General features: G+C 39.3%; 1 protein-coding gene across 3 annotated transcripts in view; it reads left to right on the top strand.

The window, feature by feature from the left end:
* The window catches only part of SYT9 (synaptotagmin 9), a 69,408-nt gene that overhangs the window by 10,170 nt on the left and 33,073 nt on the right, over positions 1-26,165 (top strand). For all 3 annotated transcript variants that reach the window (XM_058026238.1, XM_058026237.1, XM_058026239.1), the window contains exons 2-3: positions 21,005-21,356; positions 24,474-25,020. In XM_058026238.1, coding sequence (XP_057882221.1) covers positions 21,005-21,356; positions 24,474-25,020 — 899 coding nt within the window. The remainder of the gene's footprint in view (positions 1-21,004; positions 21,357-24,473; positions 25,021-26,165) is intronic.

Here is a 26,165-nt window from a genome sequence, read left to right as displayed (position 1 = left end):
TGTTATATAGAGCAAATTGACTAGTCAAGATGATTTCTTTCCTGCTGCTGCTAGGAGCCAGTGATGATAAAATAGCTAAAAGCAGTTCCCAAAATAGCAGTGCACAGGTATAGGTTTGCCAGAGAGATTGGATGGTAATTACTCTATAGGTCCTTCTGTAGTGCTACAAGTCAGACCCAGCACTGTGAACAAAAACTGGTCTTTCTTCTTTTGATGGATTTTTCTTCTTTCTTTTCTCATTTTCTTGGGAGCTGGAAACCAGAACAGACCTTAATTGCAACAGGACCGGCAGCATCTTCAGCCACTTCAACTTTTCTTTCCTTCCCAGATTAGGGGGAAGCAGTTTTTCACCCTCGGGAACATCCAAAATTCAGTCTCTGGATTCACTTCTTATCCTAAAGGCTCAGTGCACTGAGAGATGAAGCAGTAATTTTGTTATAATGGAAAGCTTGGGATCTAACATTTTTTGGTCATTTGGCAGTTTTACCTCCCTTTTTTCTGCACCCCTCTCTCTGTGGAAGATTTACAGTGGTAGTTGTTGCCATGGCACTAAGCAGGACGAGTTGTCTACTCCAGCCTCAAAACTGGATGTTTACGGCCGTATCGTGAAAAATCATCCCTGCTGACAACTCGGGGTTGTTTACTCAGAATTAACACACCACTCCTCTTCTTCAGAGGCTCTTCAGGTCATTCCCGTGTGTCAAGACAAATGTGAGCTTCAGCAGTGCTGGAAAAGCCTCAGAATCAGCTCTGTCCTTCCAGTCCCTCGTTAGCTGTTCAAATGAACAACCGCTTCACGCCCTGCCGAGCAGCTGATTGGCCTTGGAGGGAAGAAGCATCTGAAGCAGTATTAATGTTTCATTCAAAATCATGAGAGCCAGGGAGGAGGGGAATTAGGGAATTCAAAACCCCAAATCAGGACTGCCTTTTATTTCACCAGGTCCTGTTCTCTTGAGCAGCATTCCCAAATTTTCTCCCACTCTGGATTTCCTCTCAGGATGGTCTTGCTGGCTTTGTGGGGTGTTTTTGCCAAGGGTAAATTTAACAGCTCTCTTCCCTTTGCCTTTCTTTCTCCATTGTCTGCTTCTTTTCCTCAGCCCTTTTGACAGTATCTGCTATGACATATGCTGTACAGGAGATGGAGAGACAAGGAAACTGTGCAGTTCCTCTATCCTCTTCTCTTTTCCTTTCTCAAGTCTTCACTGCTGCATCAAGGCCAGTGAAAATCCCTTTTTATTTTCTCACCAAGCACAGCAGATGAGAAAGCTGAAAAATTAGTGCCTTAAAATGTTATCTCAAAGATATGTGAGCAAACTGGATGCCATAAAGCAATCAGTAAAGGAGTGTAGTGGGTTGCATGACAGCAAGAACAGCCAGCTGCATCTGGGAAATATGTAAGTCCTTCATCTGGGAAATATGTAAGTCCTTGGACTCCAGCAGAATAAAACTTCCCATGCTGTAAAAGAAGAGCAATTCTTTCTCTTTTGTGGCAGTCCCAGTTGTTTGAAACATAGTTAGCAACTACTAATTGCAGGCATAGATTCACTGACGTTAAAGGAAACATCACCTCACAGTGGGTATTCACATAAGACCTTGGATTCCTTGTACGTAGTATAGCATGTGCTGGGGTTCTTAAATTTGCAGATGTTGCTAATAAATAAAAATAGTTTTATTAGGACAGGAATAGAAAACACACATTAGATACAGAAGTGTTGCATAACCAGCCTTGATGAGCAGGGAAGCTCCCCTTCTGCAGCATTCAAGAAGTACTGTTCTTCTTGTAAATGACAAGTAAATGACAGCAAAGAGATCCTAGGTCATCCTGAGATAAATATTAATACCACTGGTTTTTTTTCACAAACTCAAGTGTTGCTTATTCTTTTACCTGTTAGCCTCTGGAAAAAAAAAAAAAAAAAGGGAAAAAAGCAAGTTTTGACAGAGTATTTCCTGACTCAGCAGTTGGATGGAGGGAACGATGCTGACGCACTTGGTTCAAGGTAATGGAAGGACTTCACCCCAGCTGAGGAGAGCTATGAACACACAAAACAGCACAGGAGGTGCCTGCCTGTAAAGCCTGCTAATCAAGTATTACTCACCAATCTGTTAATACAAATGTGTTTGACTCAGGGATGTTTTTTAGAGACAGGAGTCATGCTTTAGTTGGCTGCCATAGATTACTAGCTGGAGACTGTGAAAACTAATACTTGTTGTTTTTTTTTTGAATTGTGCACTTGAGATGTGATCTTGTAGAAATCTCTCAGTGCTGGTTTTCCCTACCCTTTCAGCTTTTTTTTCAGTAGTGATATGCAGTAAGAATTCCATCTAATGCCATGTCTGTAATCAGCGGAGAAAGCAGGGCATGTCTCAAGTGTGATGTCAGTAAAGCATTGAGCAGAAAACAGCCTAAAAAGCAGCCAAGAGAAAACTGTGGGCCCAAGGATTTAGGTGGAAAGTAGCCAGCCTGAATATGGCTCACTCTATTTTCATAGCAAATACGAAATAAGAGCCTGGGCTTTGCTGGGGCCTCTCAGCACTTTACTCTTATAAATAATAAACAGAATACATTTTCCTCCTGTGTGGGTTAGCAAATAGAAATGTGCCTCTGTTATCAGCAAGGAGGCCATAATTGAGAGGCAGTGATTTTGTGGAATACACAATTCAAAATACATATAAATAAAAGCATTATTTATGGATTTCAAAACTTCTATTTCAGTGCTGGGTTTCATCTGTTCAGCTATGGAATTTATTTATGATAACCTTTTTGCAAATTTGGATTTACATTCTCAGAATCAAATCATGCCACTTGCTCCAGCCTGTATCTGACACAGCAACAGCTCTAACAGGGTAACTTTAGGTAATCTTTTGCATATCCCAGCATTTTGCTGTTTACTGCCCCATTTTCAGCATAACTTCAGAGTTTTGAGTGTTTGCTTTCATGGCCCAGCTTGGATTACAAATGCACATCTTGGTGTGACACCATTTGAGACTGAAACTGAAAGGAATATGGTCATGGTAATTCTGTTCACATTATTGTAGCAGAATTGCAGAATAAAACATACTTTTTCTTGGAGAGAGACATGTTTCTAACATGCCCCATTTTCAGTTTGGGTCCCCTTCCCATTTGGGATTAAAGAGTGTCTTTTTACTGGCTCTGTTTACTTTTTCTTAAGGATATCTATTTGTTTATTCATTTCAGGATGCCTCAATGTATGTTGTGCTCGTGTTTAGGAAACGTACAGAATTAATTACCCACCCCTTATTTGAAAGTGCTCTAGAGAAATTACAATGGGTAACTCTTCTCAACAACCCACTAACAGCAAACTTGCACAAGTCTGGAGGTTTGGAACATGCAGTTCTTGGAAGTGCTTGGTCCTTTTCCCTTCTTTTTTGTCAGTTTTTTTCTTAATGAATGTAATGTCATGCCTACAAGTGAAACGTTCCCTATTTTCTTAACATTCGCATTTAGTCATTCAAAAAATTATTCCTTTTTTTTTCCCTGCAATCATCTGAGTCAACCCAATGATGGGAATTGTGTTGATTTTAAGGACATAGGATCACAAGGACTTCCTGAAAAAAGGATGTGTACAAGCACCTGAGTCTAAAGAAAATATTTACAGTACTATTTCTGTAATTCAGTTTTAGATATTTTTTCCCCTAATATAATCAAGCTATCAGATGAGTGATGTTATTTTCTTCTTTCGACCTCATTTCTTTATTTATTTTGAGGGGCCATGTAGAACCAGAATAAGAAGTAGATATTGGTGGGTGCCTTATCTCCCTGTGTTGGATGACAAAGAAAAAAGTACCAAGTTCCCAAAGCTATCCTAAAATCATTCCACTGAAGTGGCTGAAAAGTTAGCAAATCCCATCAGTGTATTCCAGCTAGCAAGAAAAGTGGAGTGTGAGATACGCATTTCTGGAGAAATGAGAACCCCCATTACTATTTTTAGAGACCAGAAGTTGAAAACACTGTGGCTATAAATTTACCGTCCATTGTGTTTGTTTTTCCCTTATAAGCAGCAGAACTTTTTAAGTTCTTCGAAGGCAAGGAAAACCCCAGATTTGAGAGCAATCCAGCTGAGAAAGTCTTGGAGGAGGAGAGAAGACATGAAAGCTCAAGTGTTTCCACTTCTCTTAAGCATCCCACAGCAGTGGTGGTGTGGTTTTTAGGAACAAGGGGCTGACACCAACATCTCCTTCACACTCCTTGTAATTCTGGGAGGGAGATGAGGAGAGCAGGGGTGCTCCCCTTGGAACAGGCCCAAGGAAGAGCAGTCTGCAGGAGGAAGGTTTCAGGGCTGGTGATCCCTTCTCTACATCCCATTTGTTTGTGTGCATCCACCTGGAGAGCCTGGTGCGTGCATCATGTGAAAAGGGTACCACTGATTATAATTGAACTCATCTTAAAAAACTGTGACATACCCTGTGATTATAATTTCTCTCTCTGGTAAGGTTGTTTATCTTCTCTTTCTTGTTTATTGCTTGAGTGAAGCTAGCACATTTGAAATTCTGTTTTAGAAGTAGGATACTGTGCAACTGGTGGTATTTCACTGCAGAATAACCCCCAGAGGGATTTGTAATCCCCTGGTACTATCATCCAGTAGTGAGCCAAATTGAATAATGAGCTCGGTGCTATGAATTCAGCCTCATGCTCAGCCTCATTCTGCATTGCTTAGCATTGCTTGGAAATTAATTAATTATTACTCTGTATTTATGCTGTCAATGACATCCAGAGGCTGGCCTAAACACTCAGGAGCAATATATGTACATGCAGATATTTTTATGTACATGCAGATATTTTGTTCTCCCTCTATAAATATGTGCTGTTGACTGTCTTTTAAAGGAGCTGTTACTGCATCTTCCCCACAGCTAGACAGTACATGCTGGACATTGCACAATGACACATAGTTTGCTATTAATGTTTACAGGATTTGGAATGTTGTAATTGATTTTGGCACTGAAAGTGCAGTCTGGTAAATTGCTTGTCACCCTTGTTTCATCCCCAGTCTCGTTGAGAATCTCATATGCAATTAACCATAATTGCTATACTGTATTTATTCTGAGGCACACAGCACATTGCTGGTTTGATGTTTGCTTCTCAAAAATGGTGAGTTAATTGCTTACAAAAACACAACTCAAAATAAGGGGACCTTTGTGGTAAGGGACTTTTCTTCAGAGTAGAAAATTACAGAGACTTAACTACCATCCACATTCCAAACTCATGGCCCTCCTGTACTTGAAATCTCCCTGGCTTCAGGGACAGGAGCTTGTGCATAAAGGCAGGACAAGTCCATCTCCATTACCAAACTGTGGGACACAGCAAGAGGAGCTGGATTCTCTACACACCAGGACCAAAGTTAACAAGTTCTTGTGCTGCCTGTAAGACAGAGCAATTCCTTCTGCATGTGGAACTGGAGTTCTTTGAAGGAATGTATTTGCTCCACATCCTCGAGGTCACAAGGTAGAAACAGCACTGAATGGCTCACATGAATTCCTCTGCCAGTTTATCCTGGCAATATTTGCTGTTTAAGCAGCCAAGGCTCCAGAATTAGCATGGACTGTCTAGAAACCTCAATAAAATGAAGAGCTTTGCCAAGAAACAGTCTAGGGCAGCAAAAAAAAAAAAAAAAAAAAAAAAAAGTGAAGCTGTTCTCACAGATCAACAACAGGAATCTGCAAAATTTTCCTTCCCAGGACTGAAGAGATGCGTTGTCTCCTGTTCTCATCCAGAGGCTGGATGCTGGAGGACGGGTCTGGTTCTCAGCTTTAGGATGAGGCACCTGCTCTTTTCATGTGGTAGTGGATTGGTTGGAAATTTCTACTCAGAAATTTCATTGCTATCCTTGCTAAAGCAGAGGATACTCTTCAATTCTTCATGTTAAGAAACTAGCTGTTCTAATTTTTTCTGGAGAAAATAATTTCAGGAGGCAAGAGACAGATCCAACTAATTAAGTTGAAAATGCAAATCCAGTCTAATACATTTTATAGTAGGGAGTGTAGATTCTGCTTGCTGCAAGCACAAAATATCTCCAAGAGTCTGGATTTGACAAATAGTGGCAATAATTGTACATCTAAAACATTAAAAATATCTTTTATCAGAATGCTGGATGAAAAAAGGAATTTTTTTTTCAACTCTTGCAAATTGAAAAAAAAGCAAGCCTAAATACCATGAACTGATTTCCAGGATATTCAAACTAGTTTAGATCTTACTTTTCATCCTGTTAATTATTTTGCTATTCTCCATTCAATTAATTATCAGATTAAGGTTCTTATGTAATATGTAAAATGGTCTTTTGATTATAAAAGATTATAAAAGAAGTGCTGCAGTTTGCTTCAGAAGAAAACACAGCAAGATTGAAATCTGCAGAATTCCAACTTGAAAGAGGCTGTTAACTTTGACAGCAATTGCATGTAGCATTACAGTCCACGAGAAAATGGGGTGTATCAGTTGGGGCATGGAAGACAACTGCAAATCTTAACTGTAGGAATCATTAAAGATTGTACATAAATACCATTTCTTGGATTTTTTTGCTTAGATCTTCCAGAATTGCTACACTTATCAAAAGCTCTATTTCATAGTTTTTATTACAGATATTGATTATAACTGATTTGGAGCTTTGTAGTTTGCACAGGAATGATATGAACCGAAGGCCAACAAGATGATTGGAGAGACGGAGCATCTCTCCTACAAGTTAAAACTGAGAAAATTTGGTTTGTTCAGCCCAGAAAAGAGAAGGTGACCTAAATGTGGCCTTCCAGTACCTGAAGGCAGCTGACAAGAAAGAGGGAGAGGGACTTTTCACAAGGGCCTGTGGTGACAGGACAAAGGGAAATGTCTCCACACTGAAAGATTGTGCGTTTAGATTAGGTATTAGGAAAAATTTCTTTGCTGTGAGGGTGGTGAGGCCCAGAGAAGTTGTGGGTGACTCATCCCTGGAATTGTCCCAGGCCAGGTTGGATGGAGCTCCGAGCAACCTGGTCTGTTGGAAAGTGTCCCTGCCCTTGGCAGGTGGCTTGGAAGTAGATGGTTTTTAAGGTCTCTTCCAAACCCAAACCATTCTATTCATGATATTTCAGTCTTCATGATTCAGTGATATCAGTGATTCATGGTATTTCAGTCTTCCTAGAATCTAGTCTGGAAAAAAAGAGAAATCCTTCTGCTTTACAACCTAAGAAATTATTCTCAGCATGAGGTTTTTTACTCTGCAGGTTTGGTGACGTGGCTTTTCAGCTGCCTGTATCACCTTCCTTCTCCAAAATCTGTTCATCCTCTCAGTCCTTCACGTGTTGGCCGTGTGCCTGCTGAAAGCAGGTGCATTTGGAGAAATGGCAGCTTTCTCAGGACTCAGTTATTTATTTAACTCCTTTTTAACTGGATTTTTAATTTGAAAAAGCTGTCCCAGCTGTCTGGTGGTCAATTCCTTGCTTGTGGGCTGAGCAATGCTTGTCAAGCCCCCTGCCTCCCTCCTCTTAGTTGCATCACGCTTCTCTAGAAGCAACTGGAAAGCTGCTAGACTCACAGTGAGGAGTGAGAAGATCCAGGTTCCATTTTTAACTTTTCAACCTCTTTTCCAAAGGCTCACCTTGAGAGCTGTGCTGTGTCGTGCGTTTCCATTCTGTGTCTTGGTTTGCCTGTTTCTAAAAAGACATTTAAGTAACTTGGACGATTATAAATGGAAAAGCTACTTAGTGTTTAACAGTTTAATCACTGAGATAATTTAACAGCTTTGTTCTATGGTCTACTTGGTATTGTGAATAGAAAAACAAACAATTCTTCAAATATCCACTAGGGTTTCTGAACACATTTCTGTGCTGTTTGCGTTCCATTAACATTCTACTGATACAGATTTATTCACAGTGGTTTTAACTGTGTCTGTCCAGACACATTCTCACAGCTTTCACGAGTAAATCTTGATTAAAAAAAAAAATACCCTATCAACAACAGCAGATTCATTGATGATTTAAATAAGGACAGAAGGCTATCACTTATGTCCCAGATAAATAGCAGAGGTCACTAAACTTAAGCAAAGACTGAAAAAAGATAGCTTACAAATTGCTCTTTAAAACATTATAAATTACATCTTTCTGATTAGAAATCTGAATTTTCATATCTTTTCCTATTAGTATGATATTTGAAAGCACCAGAGAAAAATATTTTTTAATGGACCTTCATGTCATAATCCAGGAGGTCAATATTGTAAATTGATGGACATTAATGAAGTAACTGTGCATCAGAGAGGTGGTCTGGAGACTTGGACAAGAAAGTGTCAACTCCTCTTAATCACTCCTGAAGAGTAATTAAATGAGTCCTTAAATTGGGCTCTCATAGGTGCTTTAGATGGTTTACCTTTGTAATTCCGAGCTCACTGATGACTGATGACATCTTCATTGAATCACAGCATAGAATATTTAAGGGTGGAAAAGCCCCTTTAGGATCATTGAGTCCAACTCTTAAGCCAGCCCTGGGAATTCCACAAAAAACCTGGCCCTGAGTGCCAAGGTGCCATGGACACCTTTCAAACACTTCCAGGGAGGGAGACACAGCCCCTGTAAGCTCAACGAGGGAAGCTTGCATTTGGCTTTCTCTCTCAGCCCCTTACAGCTCCATCAAAACACAGCAAGGACCTGTGGCTCCAGCCATCCTGCTCAGCATTAGTCATTTTTTAAACCACCAAAGCCCTTCAGGCTTTTGTTAATAGATATTATTTATTAAGCTTATGCCAGTGGTCGTTTTATATGTATTTAATACATATTTCAGAATCTTATCTTTCCACCCATGCTGATGTATCTTAGACTTGGGATGGTCTTGTGTGAGTGTGTATGGCAGAGGGGAGGGATGGAAAAAGGGAGAAGAACAGAAAGAGAAGGGGAAACTTCTCAACACACAAAGCAAAATAAATGGGTGTGGATCCATCTGCATTGTTGGAAAAATGGAGTGTATGAAGTCTGCCTGTTCATTGTCATAGAGGGAAATAGATTAAAATCTTCAGGACAGTTTTAAGATATTAACAATTAATGTTTTAATGGCTGGATATTTTTACATGCATCAAATTAATACACTTCTTTAAAGTGGTTGATACCCTTAAATAGAGTTCAACATGCAGCCAGTGCTGTAAATGACTTTTTGTATGAGCACAACAGCTTCTGATCCTTTCTCTGGCCTTAGTCTCTGGTGTTCAGAGGTTTCTTGAGTTGTGGCTCACAGTGATTTTAAATATCTGAAATAAAAACACCTCCTGCTTTTCTTAGGTGCAAAATCTACCACAAGGCCCCTTGCAGCTTTTGAAACCTCCAGAGACATGCAAGGCTAATGTGCTTGGTGAAGCTACTATCAGCCTTAAAACCCTGAAATGCTGAAGCATTACTATCTTGACCTTTATGTCAAGATGAATGAAAAATAAATTAACTTCTAGGACAGCAGGCCCTTCTGCAGGACTGCATTTCTTGGAAAATGTCTGGTTTTACATAGAGGCAGAAAGGCAAAAGTGGGCTGTTTTTCATAAGTGCCGAAATATCTTCATCTTGATAGTTGCTAGGATTTCTAGCCTTAAAGAATTAGTTATTGATACTGTTGTGTGGCATTTCTGGTTTATTATTCTATGGGTCCAAAGCTATGGGTGTTGTTAACAGGAAGGTACCAGAGGGATCAGGGTTGACAGCATGTAGGGTTATGCCAAGTCTCATCTTTGTCCCTTGTCCCCCACCTGTCTCCTTGTAAAGATTTGTTTTCCTCATGAATCTAGCAGGTTCTAAGCAGCTCCTGCCCTTTTCCCAGTGAGTGATTTGTTGAGTGTGGCAGGGCCATGTTTCCCCAGGTGCCCAGTTTGACTCAGGAAATTTAGAAGCATATTCATGCACTTAGGGAATTTAAGGGCATATTAATACTCTAATCTTCCTGAGTCACTGACAGAAGTTTTGCATCCCATCCGTGAACTCTGACATTTATGTTGGAGAGCAGCAATCCCACGGTTGCTTCACTGATGCTGAGGTGCATGGCTCAGATTTATTGTCAACTTGATTTTTTTCTTCCTCTTTTTAATCTATCACAGCTCAAAGTGCTTAAATCAGCAGCTGTAGAGAGTAAAGCCCTGAATTCATCCCTCAGTGTGCTACAGTACCTTCAGTTTGCTGTTCCCTGAGAAAGCTGCAGAATTGGAATGAGAAACACAAGAAGAAAAACCCCTCAAGCTTTCTAGTTTCAATTTTATATTCACTACTAAATACAACATTAAATGATTCAGTTCATAAGAAATTGTTCTGTTTACAAGAGTTGTTGCTTCTTGTTCTTTCTACAGATTGCTTTTAAATAAAATGTCTTGCATGGCTGTACAATTAAACCCAAGAAAACAGGAATCCAGATATATTCAAATCTTACTCAAAGCATACATTCTTTAGTATATGCTTTGCAAAAATAAGCAAGTTGAAGTTCTTTTCTGTATTCAGATTTGCCAGAATTAGGAAGGCTTCCAAAAGCATCTCAGCTTTAAAATAATCCATGTCTAGGAATGAAAAAGAAGAAGAGCAGTCTGAATGATAATATTATCAAATCTGTTTCTCAGTTCTGTTCTTTAGCTACTGCATTCCTAAGATGTTTCACTTCAGATTTCTCTTGATTTTCTCTGTTTTCATATCTGTTCTGCAGTTTTCTCTTAGACAGTGCTGTTGACAGACAAGACATTTGGACTTGATCTTAAGGATCTTTTCCAACCCGAATGATTCTATGATTTTATGACTTCCAGAATTACCCACTCATAATTCTGAAAGTCTTAAGCAATTTCTTTTGCTCTCTATCAGTGGAGTATGAATTGAAAAAAAAAAAATATTCCATATTTTTTTTCTAACAGTGAATTCATAGTAGACATGATTTAATGGTACATTATTAATTCATTATCTTTTCTAGTAGTAAATATCCCTGCCAGTAAGTCTTTCATCACACCCTAATACTTCTGGATCAGCCCACAAATCTATCTTCCTTTTATAAAGTGGGAACCCTTAATTCACAAAAAACAACAGACCCAGAATACATTAGCCATGGCTGAAATATTTTTAAGAGAAGTTAATGTGAGTGTTGCAGTGCATCTGGCTCCTCATCTGAGAAAGATAAATGCTTTCAAGGCTGCCTTTATTTCCCTTTGTGCCAGCAACCTCCTCTTAAAAGAAAAATCAGGCTATTTAATCAGTGTAAGATGTTAGTGATTTGTGATGGCAACAAGCAATAAAGTTCCTCCTTATCCATCTCAGTCTATGCAGGCAACTTTCTTGAAGTCCCTTGAGAGGTTTCAACACTTGTGACAACCTTTTTATGATGTGCCAGTATAGAGAAAGCAAATGAATTTTGGCTCTTCCTTCAATGTAAAGCAAGTATTGTAAATATTGAAGCACTGTGGAGTGCCAGACTCCCATAATGTAGGCTTAGAGTCGTTGATTCTGAAAAGGAAGCTAATGAAATAATTGACCTCGTTTCCATTGCAAGCAATCTGACTTTAAAGAGAAGCCTGCACTTCTACTCTATGTAAATTGCCCAGAAAAGTAATACTGTCTTATTTCTTACATATTTATTTTGAAATAAATAAAACCCCAAAACCAAAATACAGCTAAAAATTAAGAAAGATTCAAAAATAGATATTTTTTTAGGTTATTCAAAATCAGAAAGTCTAAGGGTTTCCACTAGACTTAATAAGATTATGAAGGAGAGACCACTGGTATGTTAAATTCAGTGTTTCTAGTAGGAAAAAAGTTGGAAGTTTGAAAGAAAAATACAGATTTTGACTAGAAATGTATGAGCAACACAGCTCCTATTAACTGTTTGTCTCTGAGAAAGTATCTGTTAATCATATTCATCAGGTTATAGATTTGTGTGTATATATTTAGGTTTCAGGTATTAATGTGAAACTTAAATGCTGTGGAAGCTCAAACAGCCCTTCATATTCTTTAGAGCTCTGTCTACATCTCCCACTAATTTGTGACTTAGTTTAATTTCACAAATTTTGGAAGGTGGCCCTGCCCATGGCAGAGGGGTTGCATGGGATGATCTGTAAGGTCCCTCCCAACCCAAACCATGCTATGATTTTATGATCTCTCTGGCTGTTGCTTTGAGCACTTTGGGAGAATATTACTGTACAGTTTCATACAAATGGGAAGTGAAATGCTGCTCTGTCATTTCCTCTAGTACTCTAAAACACTTTACTACTATTGCAGCTTACTGGGCTTTCAAGGACTATAATGGAACCTGGCGCTTTTTGGCATGGTTCAAATGAGCTGTTTGCTCTTCCATAACCTGGGGGCTTCCTGCTGCTGGCTATATACTGCAGAAATAAATGGCAATTTCTCTTCATTATTATTCATAGGGTCATAATATTCAAGATTAATGTGAGCTCAGATGGCTTAGTCATTAAAATATTCACAAATCTTGATGGTTTCATGATTTTTAACATACGCAATTTGTCAAAAAAAAATTTCTACTGGAAAGTTTCTCGTAGGTTATTCTTTATTCATTCTCCATCATTCATTTTGCTATTAAAACCTTTCATTCTGCTAATGAGGGAGCAACACTGTATTTGCCAAAAGTGACTAGTCATTTTGTTTGACTAGATGAGAAGTTAAATTCTTCAATTACTGCAGGAACTTCTACTTTGCATACCATAAAAAAAGCCAGGATAAACACTTGCTAAACATTAATTAACATCTCTGCTTCACTTTGTGAAGGATCCTGCAAGAAAAAGAAAAGTCAAAGTGTATCATATTAATCGTTTTCTTGGAATAAATAATCTGATTCTGTGATTTAACACGAGCAAAGAAGAAGCAGAAAAAGTCACAGGAACTTTAGTCCTACAAAGCACAACTTCTCACTGTGAAGGACCTCACAGGACTGATGGTCACAGGAATTTGCAGTGTGAGTGTCTACCCCCAAAATTTCTTTTCCACTATCAATATCACCAGCTTTCCCTTTTAGCTAAAACATAACCATGCCTCAAATGCCAAATGGCTTTTAGAAGATTTCGTGTTCCTTTGCTCCAGCTACTTTTCCTGTCCTGCAGATGCATCACTCCCCATGATTTTTCCTAACAGGGTAAAATAGAGCCATCTCCATACACAGAGGACTTTAAAATCTCACATGGTGTCTTTAGAACTGCTGTCCTCTCTTCTATTATATTTTAATTTATAGATTTTTTCCCCCAGTTTATAATTTTTTACACTCAGCATTACAAAACCACAGGTATACAGTAATTTTGCACATTTTTTCAGTTGTGTGAAGTGTGTATTGAAAGAGAAATCAATAATAAGCAAAAAGAAGCAAGAATGAGGCACGGGAACCTGGTAAAATCTTACTGCAGACATGAAAAATTCTTTTTTCTACTGCACTTTGTGACCATGTCACTTGTGGAGCAGAAGATTTCATTTCCACCAGAGGAACAGCATCATTCCTTGTCAGCAGATACCCCTGCAGGATGGCAGGGAAGAATGCAAGCCCTTGGACATACGACTCCTCTCAAGTCTGTCTTTAAAATTCACTGTTCATGCAGCCAGCTGTCTGATTAGGGAAGGCTTTTTTGTCACTTACAAACTGTAGCACAGTATTATGTGTCAGCTAAGTTGTCAAAGATATTCACATTAATGCAGACTAAATATATTAGAGATCCGCTGTGTAAACAGTAATAAATTCTTCTTAGAACAAGTTCACTTACAATTTCAATTGTAATTAATCAACTATCTGAGTGTGAAATGACTTTACCTGAATTACAAACAAGACATTCTGCTTACGTAACTTTTCATCTTAATAAGCAAAACTTTTATTTTGCAAAACAAAAAAAGGTGTAATTTACTGTGTTTTGAGTACTTTTTTTCTCGTTACTTAATGTCCATTGAACAATTTGCTTTAGGTTTTGTTGGTTTGTTTGTTTTGGTTTTTGGTTTTGGTTTTGTTTTTTTGCTTAAAGCTTTAGTCTTCTGACCTTATCAATAAACTATTATGTCAACCTTATGTCAGTTTGGAGTTGTATCACAGTGATTCCTGCTAGAAAAATACTCTGCACAAACAAATCTTTCACTCTTTTTTCCTTTTTTATTGTGAATATTTTGTATGGCCATTTAGTAACTCTGATTTCATATTGAAATTGTGCTGTGAAATTTATGTAGATTTAAACTGATTGACAAGTACTTTGGTGAAGTCCTAGGATTATATTTATGAGACTTAGTCAATGTTAAACAGTACCTGCAAAAAACATTAAACAAATTTGTAACCATAGCAAAGCAGATGAAGAGAAGGCACACACTGATAAACTGGAATTCGTAACACTTTTCAGGAATAAAAAGACATGCAAGCCACTCAGAGGATTAGAACAGTGTCTTAACCAACACAAGAGCTTTACATACCCTAAAGCCTACCTAGAAGATGTAGAACACACAACCAGGGAATAAAAAAAAAATCACTAAAAGCTAATAACAGCCTCAGATACCAGTGAGACCCAGCTACAAATACATTTTCAGAGCATGGAGAATGTCACTGCCATGTGAAGCCCTGACACTGATCTCATTGAGGCCAGCTTTGTTGGTCCACACTCATAAATGTCAGGGTCAGATGCAGGTGGAGCATGTACGGGTTATAAAATGAATTTAATCTGAGATTCCTTCCCTTGGTTTTCAGCTGCCTTCCTTTAAAGAATTGCACTGAAAGTTTCTAAACGTGGTATTAAGGATAATTAACAGCATTTCAGAGAGGAATACATTGGCTGGGAGTTATTTCTCTGTCCCAGGAGTCTTTGCCAAGGGACACCTTCCATCCTGAACAAATGCCAGTTATGTTAATTAAGGAAAACTTGTGAAGCACAGAGGAAACTGCAGTGCAATACCAGGCTAAAACTGCTTCAGGTACTTGATCCTAACCATTCTCCAATGGAAAACTTGGGGTTTTAGGTTCAAAAGCTTAGGGTTTTAGGTTTTTAGGTTTAAAAAACCCCTCCAGTTGTTCCTGCTGTACAACTACTGAGCTGAATGATGGCTACTAGCCCTCCATGGATGTATTTGCACAAAAGAAAAACAATTTAGATTGTCAAAAGCACAGCTAGGATTTCAGAAGTAGGCACTGATGTTTTCATTGTTTTTCAAGAAACTGGACTTCTGAACATATTGCTTAAAACCTACCCCCAAACAACAAAAATGTAATGAGAAGAGTATTTTTTTTCCCCTCAGAAAATGACAGCTTGAAATTTCCACTGAATTTGGATGGAATCATATTTGCAAAGATTGATCTGTCTCAATATATCCTATATTCTAGTAATATGATTATTCAGAAAAAAAATTAGCTTCATTATTTTATTTGAATGTCTTTTGAAATATGTTGGGTATAAATAGGGAAAGATTGCTTGTCTTGGACTAAAAATATCTGTATTGCAAGACTTTGAATTGCTAAGGTTTGTTTCACCACTTGCCAGCCAAACTTCACCCAACAGATCAACTGTGTATTACAATGCTTCTGGAATATTAGAATAGTCATTTTAATAAAAATGATAGTAAATCAGCAGAGAAAAGAAAGCCTGTTGTACTTTGATAAGAATGTGTAAAGAACTCTCCCAATTGGGATTTGTAGTAAAACTCATTCATCCTCGAGTTAAACCAAATTGCAGCCAGTTTGTTGGGAAATGAGTTCATTTGGTAGAACACCAGTCACATCCAGGCAACCTACAACTTGATTGTCTAAGTAATTACATTATTGATCAGCAGTTCCTTTGATTAAATGTCATCTCTGTGCCTGGATGATGAGAAATTGCCCGTTCAGTTGTTTTTTATTTATCATATGTTGGCTCTCATTTGAATCTTTTGGAGGCAGACAAATCCAAACAGCATAATTTGTGCTTTTTGACTCCACAACTCCAATTGCATGTCTAGACACATAAATTGATCTGCATTAGCTATTGACCTTTCCCATTGTTGGCTAATTTAGATATTTTATTTTGTATAAAATTTAGCAATCCAAATGGTAACTTAATAAATACAAGAAGGAAAAAAAATACTTCAATCCTTGTTTCACATATGAGAAGACAAACACATTTCTGTGTGTTTTGCTTGCCTGATTTTTTGGTGAGATTTTTCAGCAGCAGAGTTTTAGAGGGTAAAGCACAACCATTTATTCCAGAAAAACAAGTCACAGGTTTGCAAATGTGGTACTGTCAGTATTTGAATGGAATCATTACACATTAGTCTTATCTACACAACACTCATGCACCATCTATGTAAAAGTTCAAGACAACTCAAATTCTTCTAGAGCAATCTATGATTTTATTCAAAGTCAGTATAAAACTTTATGTTCAGTGGGTCTATACTAAAAACCTTTGAAATACAAATAGAAGCATCATTTAATTTCCTTTTTTACTAGATAAGCTGCAAAGTGCAGCTATGTCTTGCAACATTACTTAAATTCTGGTTATTGTGATCTAAAAAATGTTACCCACTTAGTATTTCGTCCCTGCCAAAGTGAGATTAAGCTATGAACCTACTTGGTGGCTCTCGGACATTGGAACAGGCTGCCCACAGTGGCTGGGGAGGTCTGAATCTTTGGAGAAATTTCATCAGGGCATATTCAGTGTGAGGTAACCTTGCTTGGGCAGAGTGTTGAACTAAATGATCTGCAGGGTCCCTTCTCCAAATGTTCTGTGATTCTCTTTAATAGGAGAATCTGAAGACAAGACAATTTATATTCCTATAATTCCTTGACATAAAAAGTGGAATTTTTCTTTTCTGTGTAACAGATCTACTTTAAAATGTAAGTAAAAAAATGTAAAAAGATTCAGCATTCAGCAATGACCAAACTGAGTCTTTTTGATAAAAGGGCTGAGGATTTTTTTATCTCACTGACTGTAATAAAATCTGTCACAGAAAGAAAGTTCATCTCTCCAATCTGTGGTAACCATTGATGGTGTGATCCACAGGTAGAAAACTCAATTTTGCGTGTTTTTTCCACATAATTTTTAACCTTGTGATTGCTACAAGAAAAAGATAACCAAACCAAAACCGAACAAACAACAACAACAAAACAAACAGATTAAAAAAAACAGAAAAAAAATTATGCTGATAAGCATAGTAGATAAATGAGTTGGAATTCAGTAGAATAAGAGGGATTGAAACATAGAAACCTGGTCAAAAATTGATTATTGCATCAGAGTATCTGTAAGAAAATGCCATGAGTAAGATATTCAGAGAGCCTCTGTCCTTCCTGGAAACCACAGCTGAATTCCTGGTGGTTGGAGCTGCATGGAAATGGTGGCAGTGCCTCCTGAGTCCTCTACACTGAAGCCACAGCCTCAAGAGACAAAGGATTAGAGACAGCTACCAAATCTCAAGAATGTTTCATCTGAGGCCACCCTAAAGGTCTGTCCTCTTGTTTTCTGTCTATTCAGAGGCCTCCTTTGCTAGAGGGGAACACATTGTCCAGCAGCAACATGCCATAATCAATAAGCTATAATCCAAGTATTCTGACATGCTGGGATTCGGGAGATCAGCTCTTAGTGCAGCCATGGTGACAAAGGTAGAACTATGAAATTTTGACTTGGGATTCATATCAAGACGCTTGGCTGGCATCATGGCATTCACAGAGGGGTTTCTGAGGAGCACTTTCTGTGCTGCAGATCTCATTTCTGTGAGGACAAAGTAGTAAAGCCTTACCCTGTTCTCAGTACAAAGCAGAGGAAATCACTGGCATCAGATGAGTACTGCTACCACAGGATAATACAGCTAAACAGGCTTAGAAAAACTGAGACATCTGGAGAGATGGAGTAAAAATTACACAGAAAATACAGTATGGAGCAGCACAAGTGGCGAATAGCAAAGCAGCTCAGGGATGCAGCCAAAAATCTCCTCACGTGGGACTGTGCTCACCTCAGATGTTCACCATGCATCTGCACTGTTGTTGAAAATTGCCTGCCAGGCACACAGGATGTGAAAATTACTGTCTGATGAAAGGGAAAAGCTAGGAGCACAACCCTTTAGTCTGCTGTCTTCCACAGAAGCAAGATGGATCCGTGATGGTCTCTTTTCTACCCACAGAAACAACAATTTCATACAAAAACTTCTTCCTGGCACAAAGGAGTCAGGAAGAAGTGAAGCCGGGATGAAGGATAAACACTCCCCTCTCCTGCTGTGAACTGCACTGCTTACTGCCCAGCTTCTCTGCAAGCAAGCTGTGAGATGATGGTGTTATAGATGTTATTAAAGCCCCCCAGACTCTCCAAATGAAAAACAGTTCATGTTGCCCCCATGTGTTCCTTCTCTCAGTGTCTCTTCTCTAGAAAACTTCCTCTGATAAAGTCACCTTCAAGGTAGGGTAGGGGACTGCTGGTCTGCTTTTCAAATTGTTCCTCACCTTCATATTCACACACCCTTATCATTGGGCAGTCTTCTGTTCTCACCTTGTAATCTTCTGGCTGCTTCTGATAACTCCAGATGTCTCATTTCTTTCAATGCTGGGTCATTTATTTGAATCAGTTCTTTGACAGAAATGGCCTTTTTGCAGACCTCTCATGTATTTCTTGCTTCTTCTCCAGGGAATCCAAGACAAATTACTTTATTCTAAAGGCCGTCTTTCACTTCTTCATCCTTGATCCTCAGCTTTTTAATCAAAAAGGGGTTGTGCCCTGCCTCCACTGCCAGATTTGTTTACCAATAAATATTCAAAAATTATCAAGAACTACCATTCCACTCTCTCCCAAATTCCCTTTTATGCATGGGAGGAATTTCTTTAATTAATTTTAGCTCTAAAAAAACTCTTTGCTCTAATTCCAAGCAGCTGCTGTGCTGTCCCCACTCTTAATGAGCTTTGTCTTGATATGACTGGGAGAAGGACAGAAAGGCCATGCTGGCTAAAATAGTTTGAAATTGGTTTGCAGCATGCAAAATAAACTGGACAGCTCCTGTGTGAAATGGATTGCAGTGTCACTCCCCCCACTGTGGAAATTTAATCTGTCTGGCTGGTGAGAATGAGACTCACAGCAGGGGCAGAAGGTATTGACTTTTCTCCTTTTTAAAAAAAATGTTATTTTTATTTTGGAATGGACCGGGGCTGTTTCATCTGAATTGTCATTTTTAAATAATTGTCTTAGTAGAAGCAGTACATTTCAACCTTCTGCCATCCTTTGAGAATTCAGGCTGGCTGTTTGCTTAGAGAGATGCAGCCTGACACTCTGAACCTACACACAGTGTGAAAAATTGCTTTGATCAGCTTGTGTTTATAATTTAAGGCAGTAAAATAGAATCCTCACTAATTGTGTTCAAGGCATGATGTATTGTGTAATCCACAGAGAGATTCATTTCAAAAACATTGTAACCACAAAAACAGCTGTTCCACTGAGTCATTTTCCCAACCTGCAACTTAAAGCAAAACATAGCAAAACCCACTCCCAGTAACTAATTTCTGTTGATGGAGTAGGATAATGCTGGAAATGTGGGGAAAAACAACAGAAAACTCATCTGCACATTCATTTTTATACAAGAAATTTGGAAAAAGTAAAGAAAGAACCTTTGGAGTTAAAAAATCCAGTAAAACCTCAGTTTTGAAGAGATATTGGTATTGTAATTAAATTACAAAGCGCAAGGCATGCATTGATAGTGAAAAATAATTTGCAAATATAGGAATGAGTCTAAAATTATATGGAATGGAATTAAAATAATAAACCAAGATACAGCAGTGAAATACTTTAAAAATTCATGTCACAGAGGTGCTTGTGTGCATATTTTCATGGTGTTTAAGCCTAATACAGGCTCTAGAAGAGAACCTAGTAAGAACTGGTAAAACAGGTGGAGGACGTGCCCTATATGAAAAGAAAAAAAAAACCAAAAAGATAAAATGTACTGCAGGCACAGCTTTTTCATCAACAGGAAGTTGAGTGAGCAAGCAAACAACCCTTTTGAGATTTAGAATGACCTTTCATCTCACCCAGTTTGTGGAGGGTAATTTTAAGCTAGGTTCAAGTCTTATGTTGCCCTGATTTTTTAAGTTTTTCTAAGCCTTCTGATGTTTACATTCCTGTAATGAACTTTCTCACATGCCTTCAGTAAATATCTTATTGATTTTCATTCTTTTGTGGGAGAAAAGAAATTTGATAGACTGTTGGTTTGTCCAGTGTCATTGGAGAGGTGGCACTGTCACCCTCCAATCCACTGTCACTTTTAGAAATTTTCAAATGTTGGAGTCATGTCAGAACTCAGTTCATCCCTCCGGGTGTCCAGAGTTGCCAAGGACCTCACAGTGGGGCTCAGAGACCCTGGCATGCAACCCAGAACACCTGGAGATTTGATTATGACCCGTGGAGCAAATTACCAGCTTTGTATGAGAACCTGAAGGTCACAGAAGTTTAAATAGTATAATAATAAAATTATCACAGGGTGAAAATGTAGATTTTAGGATTTTTGGAATGGGGGTTTTAGAGACAAGATAGAGGAATCTGGGCGTATCTAGCCTTTTTTCTTCTTGTTCTTGTTCTCCATTTTCTGCAGTGATGTTTGGCCCTTGGGGATTGGTTTAGAGTAGAAGTGCACTGTCTAACATGGGTGATAGGTGTTGGGAATTAAGTGTAAATACGTTATACGTAGTTTGTAGTATAAAAAGACAACACTGCCCTGGGGATGGTCAGAGTGCCTGAGCAGATCTTGACTGGGCAGAAAGAAAATTTAATAGATAAGAATTAATAAACAACTTAAGAATGAAAACTGAAGCGCTCTGACTTGTTCTTTGGACGTGCAGGCCGAAACAGAGACCTTTCACACATCTCGGGGCTGCAATTAACAACTAAACTCCGAGAGAGTCAAAAATTAAAAATTCTCTTCACCTTGAGAAAGCTGCGTGGCCGCGTCGTGTTTTTTTGTGTCCTATAGTGACAGTCTTATACTGAATTCCAAGCTGTTTCGGGGGAAAGAATTAGAAATTAGAAAGCAAATTTGCAGCCCAGAGGCGTTGGGCTCCGTGTTGGCGCTCTGGAGACGCGGAGTGACAGGGATGCGCTTCTCTCGTTCGCAGACATCTCCATAAGCCTGCTGTCCCTGGTTGTCACCGCCTGCGGCCTGGCTCTGTTCGGCGTGTCCCTGTTCGTGTCCTGGAAGCTGTGCTGGATCCCGTGGCGGGAGCGGGGATTGCCCTTCGGGAACAAGGACAGCAAGCAGGAGCCGCTGCACTACGCGGGTGCGGAGGCCAATGAGCGCGACTACAGCGAGGAGTACCTGGGGCAGCCCGCCGCCTTCCCCGAGGCCTCCATGAAGATCAGCCACACCTCCCCGGACCTGCCGCTGGACACCCAGGCGGGGGACAAGGAGAACTGCGTGCCCAACGTGCGCATGCAGCGCCAGACCACCGAGCCCACCTCGTCTGCACGGTCAGTAGCTCCCTTTTGTCTCTGTTTTTCGTGAATACGGCCCAAAAAGCACAGCCACACACTGATCGGAAAAAGGGTTTAATTTTCTTGCCATGTTCCTTTAAAAATATATATTAATTTTTTTTTTATATGTATGTGATGCTGTTCACAGGGATCTTAGGATGAGGGAAGAGACGAGGATCTGACTCCATGTTTCAGAAGGCTTGATTTATTATTTTATGATATATATTACCTTAAAACGATACTAAAAGAATAGAAGAAAAGATTTCTTCAGAAAGCTAGCTAAGAATAGAATAAGAAAGAACAATAACAAAGGCTCTGTCTCAGACTCTGTCTGAGCTAGTTGGGCTGTGATTGTCTGTTAATTAGAAACATCTAATATGAGCCAATCAAAGATTTACTTGCATTCCACAGCAGCAGATAATCAATGTTTACATTTTGTTCCTGACGCCTCTCAGCTTCTCAAGAGGAAAAATCCTAAAGAAAGGATTTTTCATAAAAGATGTCTGTGACATATGTGTATATATATAAAAATATATATATACAGAAGTTGTTCACTGAGGGGCACAAACCTCTGTAAGAGCCAAAATGAGGGATGTGGGACTCCAGGCAGCTCTCCAAAATGAAATTTATTCCATCCAAGAGGTTACAGCAGTCCAGGGTCGTAGGTGACAGAGCTGTGCCCACAGCTGTCAGCTCCAGCTGCAGGCAGGCCTGGAGACCCTTTGGTTTAGGTTACAAATGCATTATATACTGTTCTTTTGGTTACAAATGCGTTATATGCTTTTCTTTGCTGAGCATCTTAATACAGCAGAACCAATCTATACCTTAACTATTTTCTACAGCCTACCATAACTACTGTAATTACCAAATTCATGTTACTGTTCTCCAATCACTAAAAGTCAGTACATTACAGTTTAAGCTAGAAGTTGTTTTTCAGTTTTCTTGCAGTGGAAAATTCTGAGACCTTTTTTCTACTTGCCACATCAGCAGGCTTGTTTGCCTGTGCTATCTTTCTGCTTGGTACAAACATCTTCTTGTTTGGGGTGGGTTTATCCTTTGCTCTAAGCCATAAAAACCCCTTCTAACTAGCACACCTTTTGCCTCCTTGGTTATCCAATAAGACTGGCTCAGCAATTCTTTTCTTCTTTATCAAAACTTGCTTCCAACTCTATTCCTTCATCAGACTCTACAGTTAAGAATCTTTCTGCTAAGCACACATATGTGTGAGACTTTCTTGTCAAACTTTCATCCTTCCCAACAAACCTTGCAGGTCAAAGCGACTGTATCACAATCCTGTTCCACTCTTCTCACAACTGGTGCCTTTTTGGGACTACCTAAAAACAGAGGCCAGACAAAATTAAGGGACTAAAATGCAGTTATATTTATTGGCAGGCCTTCAGGTACATTTTGGGCAGATAAAGCCCTCCTCAGGGCCTATACCCAAAATGGATGACAGGTCACAGGTTTTCATACTTCTATAATTTTGGTCCATTTGCATGTTGGGGGTTAATCTTCCACTTACAGCTTCAGGTAATGAAGCCATTTACCCCCAGTTTGCTGCCCCTAACTCACTTTTTTTTACATCTCTTGGGGTCTGAGATAGTGAGGTGTCCTTGATTCCCAGGCCTGGAGAGGAATTATTCTGCCTGACCCAACTGGAAGAACAGTAGCTAACACTTGATATAGAGTTTAGAGTTACACACTAAAGAATTGCAGGATTACAAATATATGAAAAATATAAAAGCTAAAATGCTAAGACATCACAACTACTGTCTCATTGGGGCTTTTCCCTCAGGAGCTGGATAACACAGAGCCCTGCATCCTTTAAAAGCACCAGTACAGTGTACATTTAGCTTGTAAAGCATATTCATTTGCACTTAGCACTGGTGCTGAACATTCGTAATATCTCCTCAAAGATTTTTCCAAAGAAAAGTAGGGCAAGCTAATGAAACTCTTGCAAGAGTTAGAAATAGGATTAAAAAACTCATAGGTTTTAGCCACAATCATGACTTTGGGGAGAAGAGTGACTTAACACAAGCCAGTGAAGTCTCCAGGGGAACTGGAAAACCAGTACATGAGGGAAGAGGAAAGGGGGAGGCTCAGAGTGTGTGCAGGGGCAGGTGGAAAAAGGATTATGTTTCATACATCAAGAATAAGGATCAGCATGTGAAGAGCCAGTAAATATCTGAGTCAAAGCAGATGCACTTCGGCTGGAGAAGGTGCAGCGCTAGCCCAGTGGCTCTCTGCTAGTGGCTCTTCTTTTTATTCCTCCACAGGATATTCTGTGCCTCTCACTGCCATGAGGAGCTTAAGGGTTAAATTTTTTTTTTCCTCGGTGACATGATAATATTTTATCCTGGAAATGACTAATGTAGAGTCATAAGATTATGTATTTATTATGCAACAAGAGAAAAAAAATTAGGATAGCACATATGAGGCTGTTCCTGCTGTAAGCATGGGTAAACAGATATTTACCAGGAATGAATGAACAATTATAGCAGAGGAACTCTTGCTGATTACATTCAATATAGATAGCTTTGGATTAATCCTGTGCTGGCATTTTCCACATGCTCTTTCTGTGTTCAACCTGAGCTCCTGGTGCTCCAATACACTGAGTGATTGCTGCATATGAATAGGACAATAAAATGGAACTCATAGAAGATTAAGCTTTTACCTAATTTTACTTTCACTTTCACATCTCCCCACCTCAACGGGGATTGCAAATTTGATTTTTGTTACCATCCATGAAGGAGAAATTTCAGTCACACTAAGTGAGAATTATTAAAGCTAAAAGCAACTTTCTTATCCTCAGCTAATGAAAGTAAAGGAGCTTTTCAGCCTAAAGTACCACAGAGTTTATTACATCAGGTGTGAGGGAAAAAGGAAAACAATTGTTGGGGTGATCAGCAAACCATTTCAGCCCAGCTTGAGACATGGGAACAGACACTGATGTGGCATTAGCAGTGTGGTGCTGAGGGTCAGCTCCCGCAAACGCTGCGCCGGTTCATCCCTTTGTCAAAAACCCAGCCCCACGTTATGGAAACACCAAAGGTGAGCGGGATTTTCAGCGTGTGTGTACACAGCCTGTTTCAATTCTTTCCCTTTGGCTTTAAGGCACAACTCTCTCCGGAGGCAGCTCAACCTGTCCAACCCTGACTTCAACATCCAGCAGGTGCAGAAGCAGGAGCAGCTGACAGGCATCGGCCGCATCAAGCCCGAGCTGTACAAGCAGAGATCCCTGGACACGGATGACGGCCGCAGGAGCAACAGCAAGGCCTGTGGAAAACTCAACTTCATCCTCAAGTATGACTGTGATCTGGAGCAGCTGATAGTGAAGATCCACAAGGCCGTCAACCTGCCCGCCAAGGACTTCTCTGGAACTTCAGATCCCTACGTGAAGATCTATCTGCTCCCCGACAGGAAAACAAAGCACCAGACTAAAGTGCACAGAAAGACCCTAAATCCAGTGTTTGATGAAGTTTTTTTATTTACTGTGCCCTACAATGATCTCAGCACAAGGAAACTCCATTTCTCTGTGTATGACTTTGACAGATTCTCCAGGCACGACTTGATTGGCCAAGTGGTAGTGGATAATTTTTTAGATTTGGCAGATTTTCCCAGGGAATGTAATATTTGGAAGGATATTGAATATGTCACCAATGTAAGTATTATAATTCTTCTTTTTGAATTTTTTTCGTTTCTGACTTTATTTCCCTAATCTGATTAAAACTGAAATTGTCTGTTGAATTTGTGAAGGAAAATACTCTATTCACTCTCTTTCTCAAGCTTTGACCTTAATCCAGGGAAATTGACAGTACATTTTCAGTCCTCATTTCTTGTTCTTTGGATATATTAAAGAATGTTTTATGTAGGAGACAGTGGGTTTTGTCACTGCCCTGCTGATAGGGCAGAAATGCTGGAGAATGTTTTAATCTTACTTAATCTGAAACTTACTTAAGGAAATATTACTTTTCTTATTTTGCCTGTCTTCCTGTTTTGCATGATTTTTTATGTAACTTACAGCACACTAATCAGCCAGAACTGCAGATTCAACATTTCTTATGTAGCAATCTTCGGTTCTTCAAAAGACTGAAGACTTGATTCTCATAAAGTCAGAAAACCCCAGAGCTACAATCCAGCCAAACAGAGTTCAGACAGTGCTGTTCCATGAAAGCAGTGAATGGTTTAACACACTGAATTGGTTAACTCTTTGTTCGGCATCACTATATTCCCAGGGAAATGAGGAATGTATTTTAGAAGTCTGTATTTCAAAGTCCCTGTTATCAAGTTCTATGCAGGAATCCAAACAGGAATTAGGTATAAAATCATGGAAATTACTTCCAAAAAAAAGAAGGAGCTTTCTACTCAGAGCAGGAGCCAACCACCTTGCAGTGCCATTGGAGATGAATCCCACACATCCTTGGGAGGACAGACCTTCAGTGAGAATGATACACTGCAGAAATCCACAGGGGTGAGGCCACCAGTGCCAAGTGTCAGGAAACATTTCATTTGCTGTGTCAAACCACACTCCAGTGCAGTGCACATTTTAGAGTCAAATAAACCAGACATCATTAGCAGTAAGATCAAAGGGTAAGTTTGTCAGACCTCGGTTCAGAAAAGCACTGAAACATCTGCTTAGCTGAGAACAAGAAGTCATTGAAAAGGAAAGGATTTTCTGAGACAGATAACTTGCCTGAATTCAGACTCTCACCTTATACCTCTGTGGTCTGGTAACATGCCGTATGAAAGACCAAATTGATTCATTTATTATTTTTTCTTGGAAAATTCTTTATGAAAGTGGATATT

This window comes from Melospiza georgiana, chromosome 6, assembly GCF_028018845.1.
Source record: "Melospiza georgiana isolate bMelGeo1 chromosome 6, bMelGeo1.pri, whole genome shotgun sequence".
Classification (NCBI taxonomy): domain Eukaryota; kingdom Metazoa; phylum Chordata; class Aves; order Passeriformes; family Passerellidae; genus Melospiza; species Melospiza georgiana.
Note: the sequence above shows the minus strand (reverse complement) of the source record. Positions and strands in the feature narration are given on the sequence as shown.